At 38.1% G+C, this 18,944-nt stretch overlaps 1 protein-coding gene across 9 annotated transcripts in view; it reads right to left on the bottom strand.

The window, feature by feature from the left end:
- ARHGEF9 (Cdc42 guanine nucleotide exchange factor 9) overlaps positions 1 to 18,944 on the bottom strand; it is a 197,314-nt gene that overhangs the window by 92,232 nt on the left and 86,138 nt on the right. For all 9 annotated transcript variants that reach the window (XM_004781252.3, XM_045087793.1, XM_004781258.3 and 6 more), the window contains one exon: positions 7,858 to 8,049. In XM_004781252.3, the coding sequence (XP_004781309.1) occupies positions 7,858 to 8,049 (192 nt within the window). The remainder of the gene's footprint in view (positions 1 to 7,857; positions 8,050 to 18,944) is intronic.

Here is an 18,944-nt window from a genome sequence, read left to right as displayed (position 1 = left end):
TAAATTTTTGAGTCTTATTCAGTTTCCTTCATAAGTATTCTGTAGTTTCTAGAATACAGAGTATATATATTCTTCTGATCCATGAGAATGCAATGTTTTTCCATCTTTTTATGTCTTCTTCAGTTTCTTTCATGAGTGTTTTCTAGTTCCTAGAGTACAGATACTTTACCTCCTTAGGTTTATTCTGAGATATCTTATGGTTTTGGGTGCTACTGTAAATGGAATTGATTCTCTAATTTATCTTTTGGTGGTTTCATTCTTCATGTATGAGAAAGCAAACATTTTTTGTGTATTGATTTTGTGCCCTGCTACATTACTGAACTGCTGTATACGTTCTAGTAATTTGGGGTTGGAGACTTCTGGGATTTCCCTATGAAGTATCATGTCATTTCCCAAGAGAGAGAGGTTGACTTCTACTTTGCCAATTTAAACACCTTTTATTTCTTTTTGTTTTCTGGTTGTTGTTGCTAGGACTTCTAATACTATGTTGAACAATAGCAGGAAGAGTGGGAATCCTTGTCGTGTTCCTGATCTCAATGGGAAGGTTCTCAGCTTTTCCCCACTGAGAATGATATTCACTGTGGTTTTTTCATAGACTGATTTTATGAAACTGAGGAATGTTCCCTCTATACCTATACTCTGAAGAGTTTTATTCAGGAAAGGATGCTGTATTTTGTCATATGTTTTCTCTGCATCAATTAAGAGGACCATATGATTCTTGTCTCTTCACTTATTTATGTGTTCTACCACATGATTGATTTATGAATGCTGAAGCACCCGTGCATCCCAGGGATAAATCCCACCTGGTCACAATGCATAATCCTTTCAATGTATTCTTGGATCCTATTAGGTAGGATCCTGTGGAGAAATTTGGCATCCATATTCATCAGGTATATGGGTCTTAAATTCTCCTTTATTATGGGGTCTTTGCTTGGTTTGGGGATAAAAATAATGCTGGCCTCCTAGAAACAGTCTGGAAGTTTTCCTTCTGTTTCTATATTTTTGAAACAGCTTCAGGAGAACAGGTATGATTTCTTCTTTGAATGTTTGGTAGAATTCCCCAGGGAATCCATCGGGTGCTGAACTCTTGTTTTGGGGGTTATTGATCACTGTTTCAATCTCCTTACTAGTTATTGGTGTTTTCAGGTTGTCAAGTTCTTCCTTTACAGTCTTGGATGTTTATAGATTTCTAGGAATGCAGCCATTTCTAGGATTCTTAACATATTGGCATAGCAATTGATAATTTCTGATGATTGTTTCCACTTCCTTAGTGTTAGTCATGATCTCCCCCTTTTGTTCATAATTTTATTAATTTGGGTCCTTTCTCTTTTCTTTTGGATAAGTTTGGCCAGTGGCTTATCAAACTTACTAAATTTTTCAAGGAACCAGCTTCCAGTTTTGTTCATTTGTTCTACTGTATTTCTGGTTTCTGATTCATTGATGTCTGCTCTAAACTTAATTATTTCCCTTCCCGTGCCTAGGTTAAGCTTAATTTGTTGTTGATTCTCTAGATCTTTAAGATTTAAAGATAGTTTGTGTATTCTATGTAGAAATAGAAATAGATTTTTCTATTTTTTTGACTAAGTCTTGGATGGGTATGTTTTTCCCCCTTAGGACCACCTTTGCTCTATCCCATAGGTTTTGAATCAATGTGTCTTCATTCTCATTGGTTTCCATGAATTGATTAAGTTCTTCTTTGATTTCCTGATTGATCCAAACATTCTTGAGCAGGATGGTCTTTAGCTTCCAAGTATTTAAATTTCTTCCAAACTTTTTCTTGTGGTTGGTTCCAGTTTCAAAGCGTTGTGGTCTGAGAATATGGAGGGAATAAACTCAGTCTTTTGGTACTGGTTGAGACCTGACTTGTGAACCAGTATGTGGTCTATTCTGGAGCAAGTTCCATGCGTGCTTGAGAGGAATGGGTATTCTGTTGTTTTAGGGTGGAATGTTCTGTATATATCTATGTGGTCCATCTTGTCCAGTGTGTCATTTAAAGCTCTTGTTTCTTTGATTTTCTGCTGAGTTGATCTGTCTATCGCTGAGTGGAGTGTTAAGATCTCCTACAATTAACATTATCAATATGTCTCTTTATTTTGGTTAACAGTTAGTTGCTCCCATGTTGGGGGCATAGATACTTACAATTGTTACATCTTCTTGTTGGATATACAATTTAAGAATGATATATTGTCCTTCTGTATCTCTTACTACTGTCTTTATCTTAAAATCTAGTTTGTCTGATATGGGAATTGCTACCCCATCTTTCTTTTGTAGTCTGTTGGCATGAAAGATCCCTTGACTTTCAATTTGGATGTATCTTTAGGTTCAAAATGAGTCTCTTGTAGACAGCATATGGATGTGTCCTGTCTTTTCATCCAGTCTACTATCTGTGCCATTTTATGTGAGCATTTAGGCCATTCACAGTGAGAGTGACTATTGACAGATAGGATTTTTCATCATTTTGCCGTGAAGTCCTTTTTTCTATAGATTGTCTCTTTACATCTCTGTTCTGTATCACTCTTGGGTTTTTTTCTGCTTTTATAGAACTCCCTTAATATATCTTGCAAGGCCAGCTTAGTGGTCGTATATTCTTTCATTCTGGGCCAGTTCTGGAAGCTTCTTATCTCTCCAACTATTCTGAATGACAGCCTTGCTGAATAACAAATTCTTGGCTGCATATTGTTCACATGTATTACCCTGAATATGTGTTGCCAGCCCCTTCTGGCTTGCCAGGTCTCTGTACAGGTCTGATGTTATTCTGATGTTCCTCCCTCTGTATGTAAGGAATATCTTCCCCCTCGCTGCCCTTAAAATGGTTTATTTGGTTCTAAGATTTTTGAGTTTTACCATCACATGCAGAGGATTGATCTGCCCTCATTGATCTTTGGAGGCTGTCCTGTCTGCCTCTAGAACACAATCAATTGTTTCATTCCCCAGATTAGGGAAGTTCTCAGCTACTATATGGTCAAGTATATGTTCTAGTCCTTTCTCTCTCTCCACCCCATCAGGAATCCCAGTAATTCTGACAGTGGAACGTTTCATGGTGTCATCAATTTCTCTAATTCTGTTTTCATGGACTTTATGTTGCTTGTTCCAGGCCTCCTCCTGATCCTCCTTCTCTATCAGTTTGTCTTAAAGATCACTAACTCATTCTTCTGCCTCATTTACCCTAACTGTTGGAGTATCTAAATTAGATTTGATCTCATTGATAGCATTTTTAAGTTCTGCAGATCTACTCTCACTTTTGCCCTTAACAAATCTCTGTTGCCATTAATAGCTTTCTCTAGCCTCACTAAGTCTATTTCTGACATCTTGCTTAGATCCATATCCATCCATTAGATCTGCTGGAGAGGCCATTGTCTCTAGGTCTTTCCTTTGTTGGGAATTCCTCCTACTTGTCATTCTGTTGAGTTGTGGTTGAGGTGATGCACAGCTAAAAATAACAATCACTATCCAGGCAAAGTGCACCCTGGGAGGTTTCAGAGCAATCAAATGTTACCACCAAAAAGAAAAAAAAATCCAGCCAACATAAGCCCCAAGAATAAGATTTATAAAGTACAAAAACAAAACAAACAAAACAAAAGTCCAACAAAAGAAAAAGAAAAAAAAACAGCCCAAATGAGCCCCAAGTGTAAGATTTATAAAGTACAAAAACAAAAGCAAACAAATACACAAAAAGACTGACAAAAGAATAAAAAATAAATAGGGGAGGTGTGAAGGGAGGCTGGTTATAATCCCCGATATGTGGGCAAGGAAAGGTATTTCAGTTCTTCCTGGGTATATCTTGTTATCTTTGTTAAAGAACTCAACTTTCCAGAGATAAGGATAACTAAAACTGGTGTATAAATATATAAAGATAGTATTGAGTAGGGAAAAAAGCACTACACTGAAGCTTGTATCTATCTATCTATATATTAAAAAAGAAAAAAGAAGAACATTATATATATGAAAAACTTCAAGTAAAAATGTTATTATGGAATATGTTTTATTGAACATCTAGTTGAAATGGTGAGTAGGTTAAAAAAAAAAAGAAGAATCATGAGAAAGAATTTTAAAAAAAGAAAGACAAACGTTTTCTCTAAGAAATATAGTCTATGAGGCAATACCAGTAGCTTAATATACTCTTTTCCCCTGGTATTGGGTTTTTACAGTTTTATGGGGGACCCTGTGTTTGTCGTCCTCTTGTTCTTTCAGCATGTCTTCTGAGGTAGGGGCCTGCGGTGTTGTTTTTCAGTCTATCCTGCTTGGGTGGAGTTGCCCTGCCCCCTATCAAGGGGCTGGGCTCTATGGAAATCAGTTTTATGGGCTTTTGTTCTCTGGAGGCTTTTGTTCTTTGGTGGCTTTCCATGCCTTTTCAGAGAGAGTCAGAGCAAAGTAAACTGTCTGCACCCAGATCTCTGCCTCAGAGAGAAGGCACAGACTGCTCTTCTCTGAATCCTCCAGAACACACTGTCTCCACCTCCGCAAGCCCTGTTGAATACTGCAGACTCCCACTCCCACAGGCAGTGAGCACCCTCAGTGACCCTCTCAGTGGTCATCTGAGGCCCCTGCTTGTCTCTGTAGCCCTGTGCCATCAAAAACGCAAGTGATACTTGTCTGGGTGAGCCCAGTCCTAGTGGCTGCCATTCCCAGGACTCATGTTCAGCTGGATCCTCTCAAGCATGGGTGGGCAGCAGCTGTGGCTGGTCCCAGGTCAGTAGGCTTAGGTCTGCGCCTGTGGCTACCTGGTCCCAAGAATTTTCCCTTAAGTCCCTTTGTTCTGTTTGAGTGCTGTTATCAGTCCCTTTCCATCTTGCAGCCACTGGTCTCTCCAAGCTATAGCTGGTCCACAAAGGCAGGAGCACTTTCACATTGGGGTATTACTTTCCAATGGCTCATTTCTGGTGGCTCCCTCACCCTTCTGTTTATTCTCTGATATCTGTCTGTGCAATTCCAACTCTGTCCTTTGTACCTTTCAACTGATGAGCCTCTGCCCCCATACAGATCCAGAAGTGTGTAATCTTACATCTCAGGCTGATTTCATGGGTGTTCAGAGAGCTCTGGTAGATATCCAGCTCAATCCAGGGGACCAACTGAAATAGGGTCCCTTACCCCTCTGCCATCTTACCCCCTTAGAGGCCTTGTATTTAATTTTAACTTCCAACAGTATTTACTGAGCACGTGCCACGTGCCAGGAACTGTGCTAGGTTCCTCTCCAGAGGAGGAGACAGTGTGTTCTGAAGGATTCAGAGAAGAGCAGTCTGTGGCTTCTCTCTGAGCTGGAGATCTTGATGCAGTCTACTTTGCAATGATCCTCTCTGTGCTAGGTATTGGGGAAATATCAGTAAATTAACAGGTAAAATCCCCTGCCCTTCATGGAATTTATACTCTATAGGAGAGAAGAGCAATAAGGAAAACATGTAAGCAAAACATACAATATGTCAGCTAGTAATATGTAAAATAGAGCAAAATAAAGCAGGAAAGAGGGAAGGACAGTACAATTACAATTTTAAATAGAAAGTTCAAGGAAAATCTCAAGGAAAAGGTGATATCTGAATAAAGACTTGAAGGAGGTGGAAATGGGAACCATGAAGATATCAGGAGCAGGAGTGCTCTAGGCAGAAAGAAAAGCCAGTCCAAAATCTGTTGCAAGGGGCATGCCAGACATTTTTTTTTAGGAACAGCAAGAGACCAGAGTGTCTGGAGTAGGGACCGAATATGGGAAAGGTGATGGAGATGAAGTCATAGAGGTAAGAATATGTTGCTCACACAGGACTTTGTAAGTAATAGTAAGAAACTGACTTTTGCTCAAGGAGAGATTGTCAGCCGTCATATGGTTTTGAGCAGAGGAGTGATATGACCCAACTTAGATCTTGATAGCATCCCTCAGCTGTCAGGTAAATATCAGACAGACCCTATGCCATTACAAGACAGCTAGCATTTTATAGCAGTGCTCCTCAAACTTTAATATATAATGTAAGTCAAATAGGAACCTTGTTAAAATGCAGAATGTTACTTGGTAGGTCTGAAGTGTAGCTAAAGATTCTGTATTTCTAACAAGCCCCCAGGTGATTCAGATGCCAGTCTAAAGCAGAACACTTTGAGGATAAGAGATATGTCCAAGGCTAGTGTGGAGCAGAACTCTATTATATGTTTGCTGAATGAATGACTTATCAGTGGTTTGATTCCCAATGCCACATAGCACATTTCAGAGGGTAATTTTCAGCTATTTGTATGAAGGTAAGGAAGAGGAAAAGATAAAAGAAAGACATGGATGTTTGGGTGAATAGATGAAAAGGAAAGGAAAAGAAAACTACCTTTTTACAAATGACTATAATATTATGTTTACTTAGTTTATCAAGAACTTAAGGCTTTGGTGTAGTTAAGCCCACTGGACATATCAGAAAAATAAAAAGTCAGAGGAGTTAAGAGGCAACTTCAAGGCCAAGGAGATCCTAAGTGACTAAGTCAGGATGTGAAAGTGAGCATTCCATGTCCCCACAGGGTTGTTCTTTCTACTCTACTGCTTCATAGAGGGGAAGTAGAGATAACCATCAACCTCCCTAGAAGGGAGGAAAAAAATGAGTTGAGGTGAAAAAAATTAAGGCCCATAGTCCCTGGATTTGATCTTTCTAGATCTGCACTGTCCAATGTGGGTGCCATTTAGTTCTGTGTCTATTTAAATTAAAACCAAATAAAATTTAAAATTCCATTTCTCAATCATAATAGCCATGTCTCAACCACTCAATAGCCATAGAAGGCTGGCTTGTCAGTACCACATTGGAGAATGCATAAGTATTTTATCACCATAGAGAGTTCTATTGGGTAACAATATTCTAAAGAAACAAGAACTTTTAAAAGTGTCAAATCTGTATTATTGATTCCAGAGCAGGTCCTGACCTCACTCAATAGAACTCAGGGGACAGATATTAGGACCTGACCCCTCATCTGGAAAGAAGGAGATAAACATATTCAAAGTAGAGTTTTCCCTGGGTCAAGCAGAATATTGTGTGTGTGTGTGTGTGTGAGAGAGAGAGAGAGAGATATTTTTTAAAACATTCTTTCCTCCATTTCCCATTGGTATTCCCAAACTGTTCAGTAACATGCCATTTGAAAATGTCGGCTTGTCTCATGAGCTCAAGAGAGGATGAGAAAAAGGGCTCTCATTCTTACTCAGGTTAGAAAGATGAAAGGGATAGAGTCAGGGAATGTGGAGCCACATCTGGGGAGCAAAGTGGCATGTTGAAGGAACTGGGATTTATCTACTCCATCCTTATCTCCTCCAGATTCCTCCCCCTAAGCACTATTCAAGTGTTGTTCAAGTGAAGGAAGAGGACCAATAGCATCAGTTTCAATAGGAATGCCTCTTAGACATAGAGATGACTTGATTTACCCCAGACTGAGATTTCACAACTTTGGGGAGGCAGAGGAGGCTGGAATCTGCATGTTCAACAAGGCACTCCAGGACTGTTCTGTACATTTAGGTTTGTGAACCACTGAGTTGGAGGGAGATGTGTCTGTGCTTTAATGAATGAAGCCAGGCTCTTATGTGGTGTGGCAACAACAAAATCAGAAGCTAAAAGCATAGAGGTAGAGGTTGAGGGAAGGGAAGATGGGGTGAGGGAAGCAGGGAGACATAGAAAAAGAAGGAATATGAAAATGAAAGATGAAACTTAGAGAAAGAGAAACTGATACAGGGACTGAGAAGCTCCAAGGGAGCTATTTCACCCACTGAGCAGAATATAGGAGGCCAATCCAGGTGCTCTTTTCAATATCTTGGAACTGTCACAGGAAAGCTCAGCAGCGTTGTTGGTTCTTCATGAAAATGTTCTTTCCCCCCACCCTGGGTGCCCCCACATACACTATCATAGCTGGGCCTACCTCACAAATGTCCTTGAGGTGCTTGATATAATGACGTTCGGTGCTCATGATCTCATTGATGACATTGGCTCGCATCTGGTCCCGGTTCTGTAGTGGCCGGCCCAGACAGAGGCAGTCTGAGTTGGGGTCCAGGTGCCCATTCTGCACATCACTGGGCCCTTCCTCCACCCCATCCTCCTGGTTCACCCAGAGCTGTGGAAGCAGGCAAAAGAATAATAATAGTTTCCTTCTTTGAAAAGTTTCTAGCCAGGCTAAAAAAAAGGATAAACTAAATTCTTCAAGTATTCATAGAACACTCAACCAGAGGCCCCTGGTTTGACTCTATGTGGCTTGCTGGCTTTAAGCATGATTTTAATCCTCTCTAGGCCTCTGATGACCTATCTGAGAAATGAAGGATGCGAAATGATACAACTAAATTATCTCCGAGAGGTTTCTTATCTAAGATTTCAGAGGAGAAAAGAGTTACATCAAACAGAACCCATTTTTTTTAAATTTGATATATATATAGAGAGAGTACACAGAAGGAGAGAGAGAAATATACTCCCTTCCAAGAAGGGAGATGATGTGGGGCTCAATCCCAGGGCCCTGAGATCATGACCTGAGCCAAAGGCAAATGCTTAACTGACTGAGCCACCCAGGTGCCCCAAACAGAACTCATTTGTGCTTGAGCATATCTAAGTAGCACAGCTGGATTAAAAAAAAAAAGATGAAGCTATATATCTCAGGTATTGATCAAACATAATACCTATGAGCATGGAAACCAAAGTTGGATACTGAACGGAGCATCTTGAAAACGGGACCTTCAGTGTTCATTAACACCAAAAGATGTACAAATAATAATTAAAATTTTACTGTAAAATGCCTTAGGTATGTAAAGATCTCTACATCTTCAATGTTGGAGTGGACATGACAGAATGTCCCCAAACCACATAATAGCAACAGTTGATTGAGCACTTACTATACAGCAATCACTATGCAAAGAGTTTTCAACTGTTACTCAGTCATGCTAGCATATACCATTCTTATCTCTATTTCACAGAAGAGGAGACTGGGGCTCAGAAAAGTTAAGGAATTTCTCCCAAGTCACACGGTTAGGAAAGCAGAAAAGCTGGGATAGGAATGAGGTGGTCTGACTTCAAAGCCTGTTTTCTTAATGACAGTACTAGCATCTTTGCACCTCTGGTTTTATGGAAAACAGGAAAGAGTAGGGAAGGGCTTGGGCTAAGATGATCTGAGAATTATCAGAATCATCAGAAATAGATACAGTTGGTAAGTGTTGAAACTATACATCCCAAAACATAAAGGCAAAGTGATACAGGAAAACCTCTTTTGGGGAGGCTGTGTGAGATGTTTCTGGATCTGGGATGACAGCTTAAATCAGGGAGATGGCTTATCTCCCTAGTCCTAAGAAGGTGGAAGGCCAGGGGGTCAGGGAAAAGGGAAGGGTGGAACATTAGTAGGAGTGGTAAAATCTGCCAGGGTACTTAGACAAAGAGCTTGTCAGTTGTCTCAACAGCTTTAATCAATAGTCCATCTTTCCCTTCCATACCCTTTCCCCCTGCACAAACTTTCTCTACTTTCCTGCCTCCAAAACCTGAGATCAAGCAATTTAGATGCATCACTATTTCTGCCACCAGAAAGGCCTGTTGGTGAGTGGCCTTAGAACGACAGAAGCTTTGGGATGGAGCTAGAGGAACATTAGTTATTTCTAAACTCTGTGTATTCTCCCCTCTCTTTTTGCCTCATAGAGAATGAGGGTTGGTTACCACCCAGCAAACCTAGAAATATCACCAGCATATAGTCTATGTATTTGTCATAGGCCATAGCAAGTAAAGAACACTTCATTTTAATGCACTTTGCATACACAGCCAAATGTGCAAAAATGTATCTCCATTCAGAAACTTTCATCCTTTATAAATGTTCTTTTGGAAGTCTCTCCATCTTTCAAAGGTCAACTTTGTGTCTTCAATATGCTAACAGCTGCCCTATAATACAATCAATAGGCAGTGATGAAGGATGATTAGTCAAGGAACAGATCTGTTCAAAAAGTGATTCTAAGGCATTGAAGCAAGCACATCATATACATGTCATCTATGTGAAACAATAAAAGCCTCATCCTATAATAATCCATTAGGTTTTCCCAGCTTTTCACAATGTAAGCTAAACTCTGTGATAAAAAGGGTACCAAACGCAGGCTTTTAAGAGATTTAAAATGAAACATTTATTTTCGTCTCAGGAGTTTAAGACAAGTCAATTCAAAATACTGGCTTTTGGGTGCTGGAATGAGATGACTCTCTGGAACAGTTCCAGTGGGAAGGAACAAGGATATCTGTCAGAGTGGGATTGAGACAAGCAAATGTCTAGAGACTGGCAAGTTGGAAGACTTTCCTGGAAGTCTTCTCAGAGTACTTGAAGACTATTTTCTTTAACCTTTACTGAACGCTAAGCAAAGTTGGGTTAATGCAATGCAATTTAACAAAAGTCTATTTTGGACCTATTCTTTGCCTCACCACTAACTACAAGACACAAAGATGAGCAAGATTTCTAATTCCTCCCCATCACTCCTGCCTCAGCAGTTCCAGGGAGTGCTTTCCAAATCAGAAAATATCACTGGTCTTCATCTCTTCCTAGTCCATTTCCATTGTCATGGTCCCTTCTCCCTAGGTGATTTCCCTGGGTTATCTCCCAGTTCTAATTCCTCCCATTTGTCATTATCAGAACAATTTCCTTAACTATTACATTGATTGGATAGTCTCAGCCTCCAAAATCCTCAATAGTACCCCATTACCAAGTCCAAATCTCTCACCCTAGAATTCAAACATTACCATAATTTGGCTTCAATTTTCATTTCCATCCTTAGCTTCTACTATGTCCTCCAGGAAGACTAGGCTTCTCCCAAACTGGTCTACTTTCTGTCTACAAATATTCCGAACCATGGTCTTTAATCCCATACTTGATCATGTAAATAATAGAATACAGAGGCTTTCAACCATTTCAGCAACAATGAACCAACATATCAACTTCCTGATAAGAAACTTAAGCCCATAGAGGAGAAATAATGTCAGGGAATTACCAACTTACCAGATCCCCATTTTAATATGCTTTTTTATTTTGTATACATCTTCCTTTTTTTCCCTTTGTTTTTTTTTTAACTACACAATAGATACAGAAATACATTTGCTTTGTAAAAATTTAAAATAAAGAAAAAGAAGAAAACCCAAAATATTAAAATCAGGAATAAAAGACTAAAAGTTACTGCCAAGCTAACAGAAATTTTTAAAAAATGATTCAAGGGAACACTATGAACAACTGTATGCCAAAAATTAGATAACCTGATGAAATAAATTCCTAGAATGATAAAAACTACAGAATATGACTGAAAAGGAAATCGAAAATCTGAATAAACCTATGACAAGTAAAGAGCAATTAAAAACTTCTTGGGGCACATGGGTAGCTAAATTGGTTAAGAGTCTGCCTTCAGCTCAGGTCATGATCAAGCACCATATCAAGCTCCCTGCTCAGCAAGGAGCCTACTTCTCTCTCTCCCACTACTCCTGCTTGTGTGCTCTCTCCCTCTCTCTTTCTCACTGTCAAATAAATAAGTAAAATCTTGAAAAAATTTTCTTACATGGGAAAAAGAAAAACAAAACAAAACAACAACAACAAAAGGACCAGATTGGCATCACTAGTGAAGTCTACCAAACATTTAAAGAATAATTAACATCAATCTTTCATAAACTTTCAAAAAATAGAAATGCAGAAATTCCCAACAAAATTTTTGCAAATCAGAGACTTCGCCAATGAAGACATACAAATGGCTATCAGACACATGAAAAAATGTTCATCATCACTAGCCATCAGGGAGATTCAAATTAAAACCACATTGAGATATCACCTTACACCAGTTAGAATGGCCAAAATTAACAAGACAGGAAACAACATGTGTTGGAGGGGATGTGGAGAAACAGGAACCCTCTTACATTGTTGGTGGGAATGCAAGTTGGTGCAACCACTTTGGAGAACAGTGTGGAGATTCCTCAAGAAATTAAAAATAGAGCTTCCCTATGACCCTGCAAATACACTCCTGGGTATTTACCCCAAAGATACAGATGTCGTGAAAAGAAGGGCCATCTGTACCCCAATGTTTAGAGCAGCAATGGCCACTGTTGCCAAACTGTGGAAAGAACCAAGATGCCCTTCAACGGACGAATGGATAAGGAAGATGTGGTCCATATACACTATTGAGTATTATGCCTCCATCAGAAAGGATGAATACCCAACTTTTGTAGCAACATGGATGGGACTGGAAGAGATTATGCTGAGTGAAATCAGTCAAGCAGAGAGAGTCAATTATCATATGGTTTCACTTATTTGTGGAGCATAACAAATAGCATGGAGGACATGGGGAGTTGAAAGGAGAAGGGAGTTGGGGGAAATTGGAAGGGGAGGTGAACCATGAGAGACTATGGACTCTAAAAGACAATCTGAGGGGTTTGAAGCAGCAGGGGGGGTGGGAGGTTGGGGTACCAGGTGGTGGGTATTATAGAAGGCACGGATTGCATGGAGCACTGGGTGTGGTGAAAAAATAATGAACACTGTTATGCTGAAAATAAATAAAAAATAAATGAAAATAAATAAATAATTTTTTTTAAAAAAATTGCAAAGCAAATCCAGTAACAGATATATTTTAAAAAATCCACATTACCAGATGGAATTCATACCAGGAATGCAAGGTTGATTCAACACATGAAAATCAGTCAACGTAATACACCATATTAATGGAATAAAGGTTTAAAAAATACATAAGCATCTCAATATACGCAGTAAAAACACTTAGAGAATTCCAACACCTTTTCATGATGAAAAAAGAAAACATTCAACAAATTTGGAATAAGAAGAAGCTTTCTCAAACAACTGATAGAAATTTATGGAACACCCATAATTAATGTACTTAATGATGAAAGGCTGAATGCTTTCATCCTACAATCAAGAACAGACATCACTTCCATGCAACATGTATACTGAGGGCTAGAGCAATGGAGAAAAAAAATTCAGATTAGAAAGAAAAATGAAAACTATTCACATATGACATAATTTTAATATATATATTTATATAAATTTTTATATATGATCATATATATATATTTAATCCTAAGGAATCCACACACACAAAAATCCTGTTATAACTAATAAATGAAGTCAGCAATGTTGCAGGATATAAGATCAACATACAAATTCAAGTGTTTTTCTGAAAATAAAATTAAGAAAACAATCCTATTTAAGTAGCATCAGAAAGAATAAAATCCTCAGGAATACATTTTACAAAAGAAGTGTAAGACATGCACAATGAACACTGCAAAACATTGCCAAAAGAAACTAAAGACCTAACTGAATAAAAAGATATCTCATGTTCATGGATTGGAAAATTTAATATTGTTAAGATGGTAATATTGTGCAAATTGATTCAGATTCAACACAATCCCTATCAAAACTCTCAGCTTGTTTCTTGGCAGAAATTGATAAGCTGATTCTAAATTTCATACTGAAATTCAAAAGACAAGAATAACCAAAATGATTCTGAAAAAGAACAAAGTTGGAGGACTCACACTTCTGATGCCAAAACTTACTATAACCAAGTGAGTGTAGTACTGGCACAATAACAGATTTAAAGATCAATGAAATAGATAAGAGTACAGAAATATACCCAACATTTATGCTAAACTGATATTTTTCAAAGATGTCAACACAATTCAAAGGGGTAGCATATAGTCTTTTCAACAAATGGTGAGGGGGCAACTGGATATCCATACGCAAAAGAATAAACTTGGACCCACACCTCCACTACATATGAAAATTAACTTAAAATGGATTAAAGACCCAAGTGTAAAAGCTAAAATGATAAAATATGTAAAAGAAAACACAGAAGGAGATTTTTGAGACCTTGGATTTGGCAACAGTTTCTTGCATATGACACCTAAAACAAAAGCAACCAAAGGAAAAAATTTAGACTTTATTAAAATTTAAAAAATTTTGCTTTGCAAATGATAGCATCAAGAAAGTGAAACAAACCACAGAATGGAAGAAAATATTTGCATATACTATATCGGATAAGGATCTAGTATCCAGAATATATAGAACTCAACAATAAAAAGGAAAATAGCCCATTTATAAATGGGCATAGTATCTGAACGTTTTTCCAAAGAAGATACATAAATGGCCAACAAACACATGTAAAGATGTTCAACAGCACTAGCTATCTTGGGAATATAAATCAAAACCACAATGAGGGGGCGCCTGGGTGGCTCAGTGGGTTAAAGCCTCTGCCTTTGGCTCAGGTCATGATCTCGGGGTCCTGGGATCGAGCCCCACATTGGGCTTTCTGCTCAGCAGGGAGCCTGCTTCCCCTCTCTCTCTGCCTGCCTCTCTACTTGTGATCTTTCTCTCTGTCAAAATAAATGAATAAAATCTTTAAAAAAAATTAAAAAATAAAAAAAACACAATGAGGTATCATTTTTAGACTGGTTATAACAAAAAACGGGCAACTGCATGTATTGAGTAGGATATGAAGAAATTGGAACCCTCATACACTGCTGGTAGGAATGTAAGTTGGTACAACTACTGTAGAAATCATTTTGGCAGTTTTTCAAAAATTTAAACATACTGTTACCATATAATATAACTCAGCAGTTCTGCTCCTAGGTATATAGTCAAGGCAACTGAAAATATATGTTCACACAAAAACTGGTATACAAATGTTCATAGCAGCATTACTCATAATAGCCAAAATGGGAAAACAATCCAAAAGTTCAACTGATATATTGATAAATCAAAATACGCTATGTATGTGAACACACCCACACACATACAAATATACACAAACACAAAATACAATACTATTTAGCAATACAAAGGAATAAAATACAATACAGATGAAACTCAGAAGCAGCATGCTAAGTAAATGAAGCCAGACACACAAAGAGCCACATATTATACACCACTTATATAAAATGTCCCAAATAGACAAATCCATCAAGACAGAAAGCATATTAGTAGTTTCCAGGGGCTAGAGGGAGGGGAAAATGGGGAGTTAGTGCTAATGGTTGCAGGGTTATTTTGGGGGAGTGAAGAAAATGTTCTGGAATAGTCAGTAGTGATTGTTGCACAATGAATATATGGTTGTTGAACAACACAGATGTTAGGGGTGCGAACTCCCCACACAGTCGAAAATCTGTGTATATCTTTTGACTCTAAAAATTTAACTATTAATAGCCTACTGTTGACCAGAATCCTTACCAATAACATAAAAAATTGATTAACACATATTTTGTATGTTGTATTATATACAGTATTCTTACAATTATGTAAGCTAGAGAAAAATGTTTATTAAGAAATTGTGAAGAATATACATTTACAGGACTATACTGTATTTATCTTTAAAAAAAAAACTATGTATTAAGTAGACCTACACTATTTAAATCCATGTTTTCCAAGGGTCAACTACACTAAAACCCACTTTAAAATGGTAAGTTTGAGTAATACCCAACTTTTTCATCAACTTGGGTGGGACTAGAGGAGATTATGCTAAGTGAAACAAGTCAAACAAAAAGTCAATTATAATATGGTTTCACCTATTATGGAACATAAGGAATAGTGTGGAGGACATTCGTAGGAGAAGGGAAAAATTAAGAGAAAGAAATCAGAATGGGAGTCAAACCATGAGAGACTATGGTGCCAGGAAACAAAATGAGGATTTTAGAAGGGAGGGAGGTGGGGGGAATGTGTGAGCCTGGTGATGGTTGTTAAGAAGGGCAAGGGATTGCATGGAGCACTGGGTGTTATATGCAAACAATGAATCATGGAACACTACATCAAAAACTAATGATGTACTGTGACTAAGATAACACTATAAAAATAAATAAATAAAAATAAAATGGTAAGCTTTTGGAATATGTAATATATCCCTGTAAAAAATAAAAATATTAAAATAGTCTAGATAAGGTGACAGTCCCCCTTTGGCTACTCCTCATCCTAGTTATTTTCCACCTTTTGTAAGGAAATTATGGTTATAAATTTGTATAATCCCGGCTGACGCTTCCCCATGCTTTTATATACCCATACACATACTCCAGTGAATTCATTGTTCCACATGTTAAACTCATGCTAATTCCTCTCCTGATACACACTCTTCAACATATTTAGTAGCCTCTCCCTGCAAATGGTTTAGTAGTTCTTAAAGGAGAGGTGCCATAACATCCAGTTCTCGCCGGCCCCAGCATGATGCCTTAGCACCTGTGAAAAGTGCAACAGGGGCTTAAGCAGTGTCACAGAAAGCCAGACTAGCCCTGGCTCTAGCAGTGTAATGTTTCTGAGAAAAGAATGGGTAAACAATACTGTCTAAATGTTACCTCAATATTTTCAAAGGTCAAATCTAGTCAGCCAGAGAGGAATAAAAAGTGATCCATCCTCTGAGAAAGTAAAGGGTTACCAACAGTAACATTCAACAACAGAATCTCAGAGTTGTTAGATTGGAGTTATAAAGGAAATGGTAGGTCTCCAAGTCCATACACCTTCATCCCCCTAATCAGCACATAAACCCCCTTGACAATATCTGCTGCCAATCAATTACCTAGCCATTATGCTTGAACACAACCAGTGATGAAATTGCTATTTTCCAAGACAGCCCTTTCCTTTTTCAGGTAGCTCTAATTATGAGCAGGGCCCTCTAATGTGCCTCTGTTTTTACGAAAGCACCAGCCAAAAAACTCAGCAACAGGGCAAAAGACAGACAAGAGAATGGGATTGGAGGAAATGAATTCTTCCTATAACAGAGATCACTGAAACCCCCTTCTCTGCCAGAACAGTTAATCAATGGAAAAGTGGCTGCAAGGTAGAGGTGGAGAACAGAAAGAAACCTTGTGTGCTATAGGCACAGCTCCCACTTCTTGCACGCATATTCCCACCTCTGTCTTGGAGCCTCAGTCCCAGTTTCCAGGAGAATCAGATATGCTTAGAGATGCCTGACAATGCATACCAGGAAGCGTTTTACATTCCTATCTGGCACAAAGCCAAACAGCATGACATGTATAATCAGGCACAAAAACCATTCTTTGCCCCTCAAGGGAAAAAGATTTAATAACTGTCACTAATTACATGAAAGATCATTATAATAAAACTGCTGACAAATTGTTTTCCTTTTCCAGCTTAGACAAAATGAGCAATGAGCTTCAACCATAGCAAAGAAAGTATGAAAGTTTTGGTTATACAACAGACCAAAAAGGAAAAAAAAAAAAAAAAAGACAGTAAAGGAAAAGATAAAATACAAGACAAGACCTGTGTGGATGTCCTGTCTCAACATTTATGGTTACTTATTAACATGTTAGAATGGACCTAGCCCACTGAATTCCACTCCTCCCTAATAAAGACCAGTAACATCAGTCAGGTGGCTCTTGCTGATCATTCTAACACACCCGACTTATATATACCTCTACCCTTGTATCCTTCTAATGGCTGCCCTCCACCGTTTCTCCTACTGTTTCTTACCATCCTTCTATTGTTCTTGGCTTCTCTGAAAGCCTAGCTCAAGAACAGTGCCTTCCCATTTCAAAACAGCCCTGCAAGGCAGACAAATATACCTTTATTAATCCTACATTCTATATGAAAAATCTAAGGCCAGACAGGATGATAGATGGCGCACAGTAAATAAGAAGCAGTCAGGATTCAAGCAAGGTCTTTAGACTCAGGCCAAAATTAAGAGAGACTATGATGGAATTGAAGGATAGGGACTTCAGAACCTGGATTCAAATCCTGACTCTACAATTGTCTTGCTGAGTAATGTAGAATAAGTTACTTAATATCTCGGATCCTATTTCCTCAGCTATAAAATAGAGAATAATATTGATCTACTTCATAGGATTATTGTGAAGATGAAATAGAGTAATACATATGAAACCCTTAGAATATTCCCCAGCACAGAGTTAAATATAACTGTTATTATTATTATTATGATTATTATCCTCTAAGTTGACACCATCTTCCTTAGAACCACAAGGAAACATGGCATCTGGGAAAAACTGTTCTCTCTAGCCAGGAAAGGGACTTAGGAGGCACTTTTGTAATAAGCTTCATAATTTCCACAAATATCTCACATTCCAAATGTCATTTCCTTGATAGATTTTTTTAAGATTTTATGTATTCATTTGAGAGAGAGAAAAAGAGACAGAGGCAGAGATAGCAGAAGCAGGGAGAGAGGGAGATGGAGAGTGAGAAGCAGATGCCCTGCTGAGCTGAGAGCTCAACATGGGGCTCGATCCCAGAACCTGTAGATCATGTTCTGAGCTGAAGGTAGATGCTTAATCATCTGAGCCACCTAGATGCCCCAACAGGGAGATTCTAAATAGCTGTCACTAAGGGAGACTGAGGCTGAATAGGAGAAGTTGATATCCTTTGCCTATGACAAGGCTCATCCTAAAGTGAGGGTTCAAGCTAGAATGGGGGTGGGCACAGTAAAAGACTTCATAGATGACATAATTCTTCCTAGTCAACAAAAGTAGATGCCTTTGGCAAAGTTAGAAGCTGCCAAATCAATATATGAAAGTCAACAGGTTTATTTAAATTAGCAGATATCGTCTAGGGAAAAATATGATTTTTCAATGATATTTATAATTATAAAACAATACGTAACTCCTAAAAGTAAGCCTAAGAAAGTATGCATAAGCCTTTGGAAAGAAAATAAATAAGCTTTCTTGAGAGACATTAAAATTTAAATAGAGAGAAAAACCATGCTTTTAGTTAGCCTCAATATTGCAAAAATGTCAATTCTCTTTAACTTGATCTAGTGACTAAATTTTTTCAAACCGAAATCTTAGTAGAGATTTTAGAACACTTAATAGGTTCATTATAAAATGTATATAAGTCTAAAAAGAAAAACAAGAATAGCCAAGACATGCCTGAAGAAAAAATTAAGGTGGAATGACTTACAAAGATATAATAAAACTATAGCAATGAAGATAAGCCAATGGAACCAAGTAGATGGTACCAGAAATTCAAATATATGAGAATGTGATTCATGAAAGATTACTGCAAATTAT

This window comes from Mustela putorius, unplaced genomic scaffold (assembly GCF_011764305.1).
Source record: "Mustela putorius furo isolate JIRA1106 unplaced genomic scaffold, ASM1176430v1.1 tig00001472_pilon_pilon_pilon, whole genome shotgun sequence".
Classification (NCBI taxonomy): domain Eukaryota; kingdom Metazoa; phylum Chordata; class Mammalia; order Carnivora; family Mustelidae; genus Mustela; species Mustela putorius.
The sequence above is the reverse complement of the archived record's forward strand: the minus strand, read 5'-3'. Positions and strand labels throughout refer to the sequence as shown.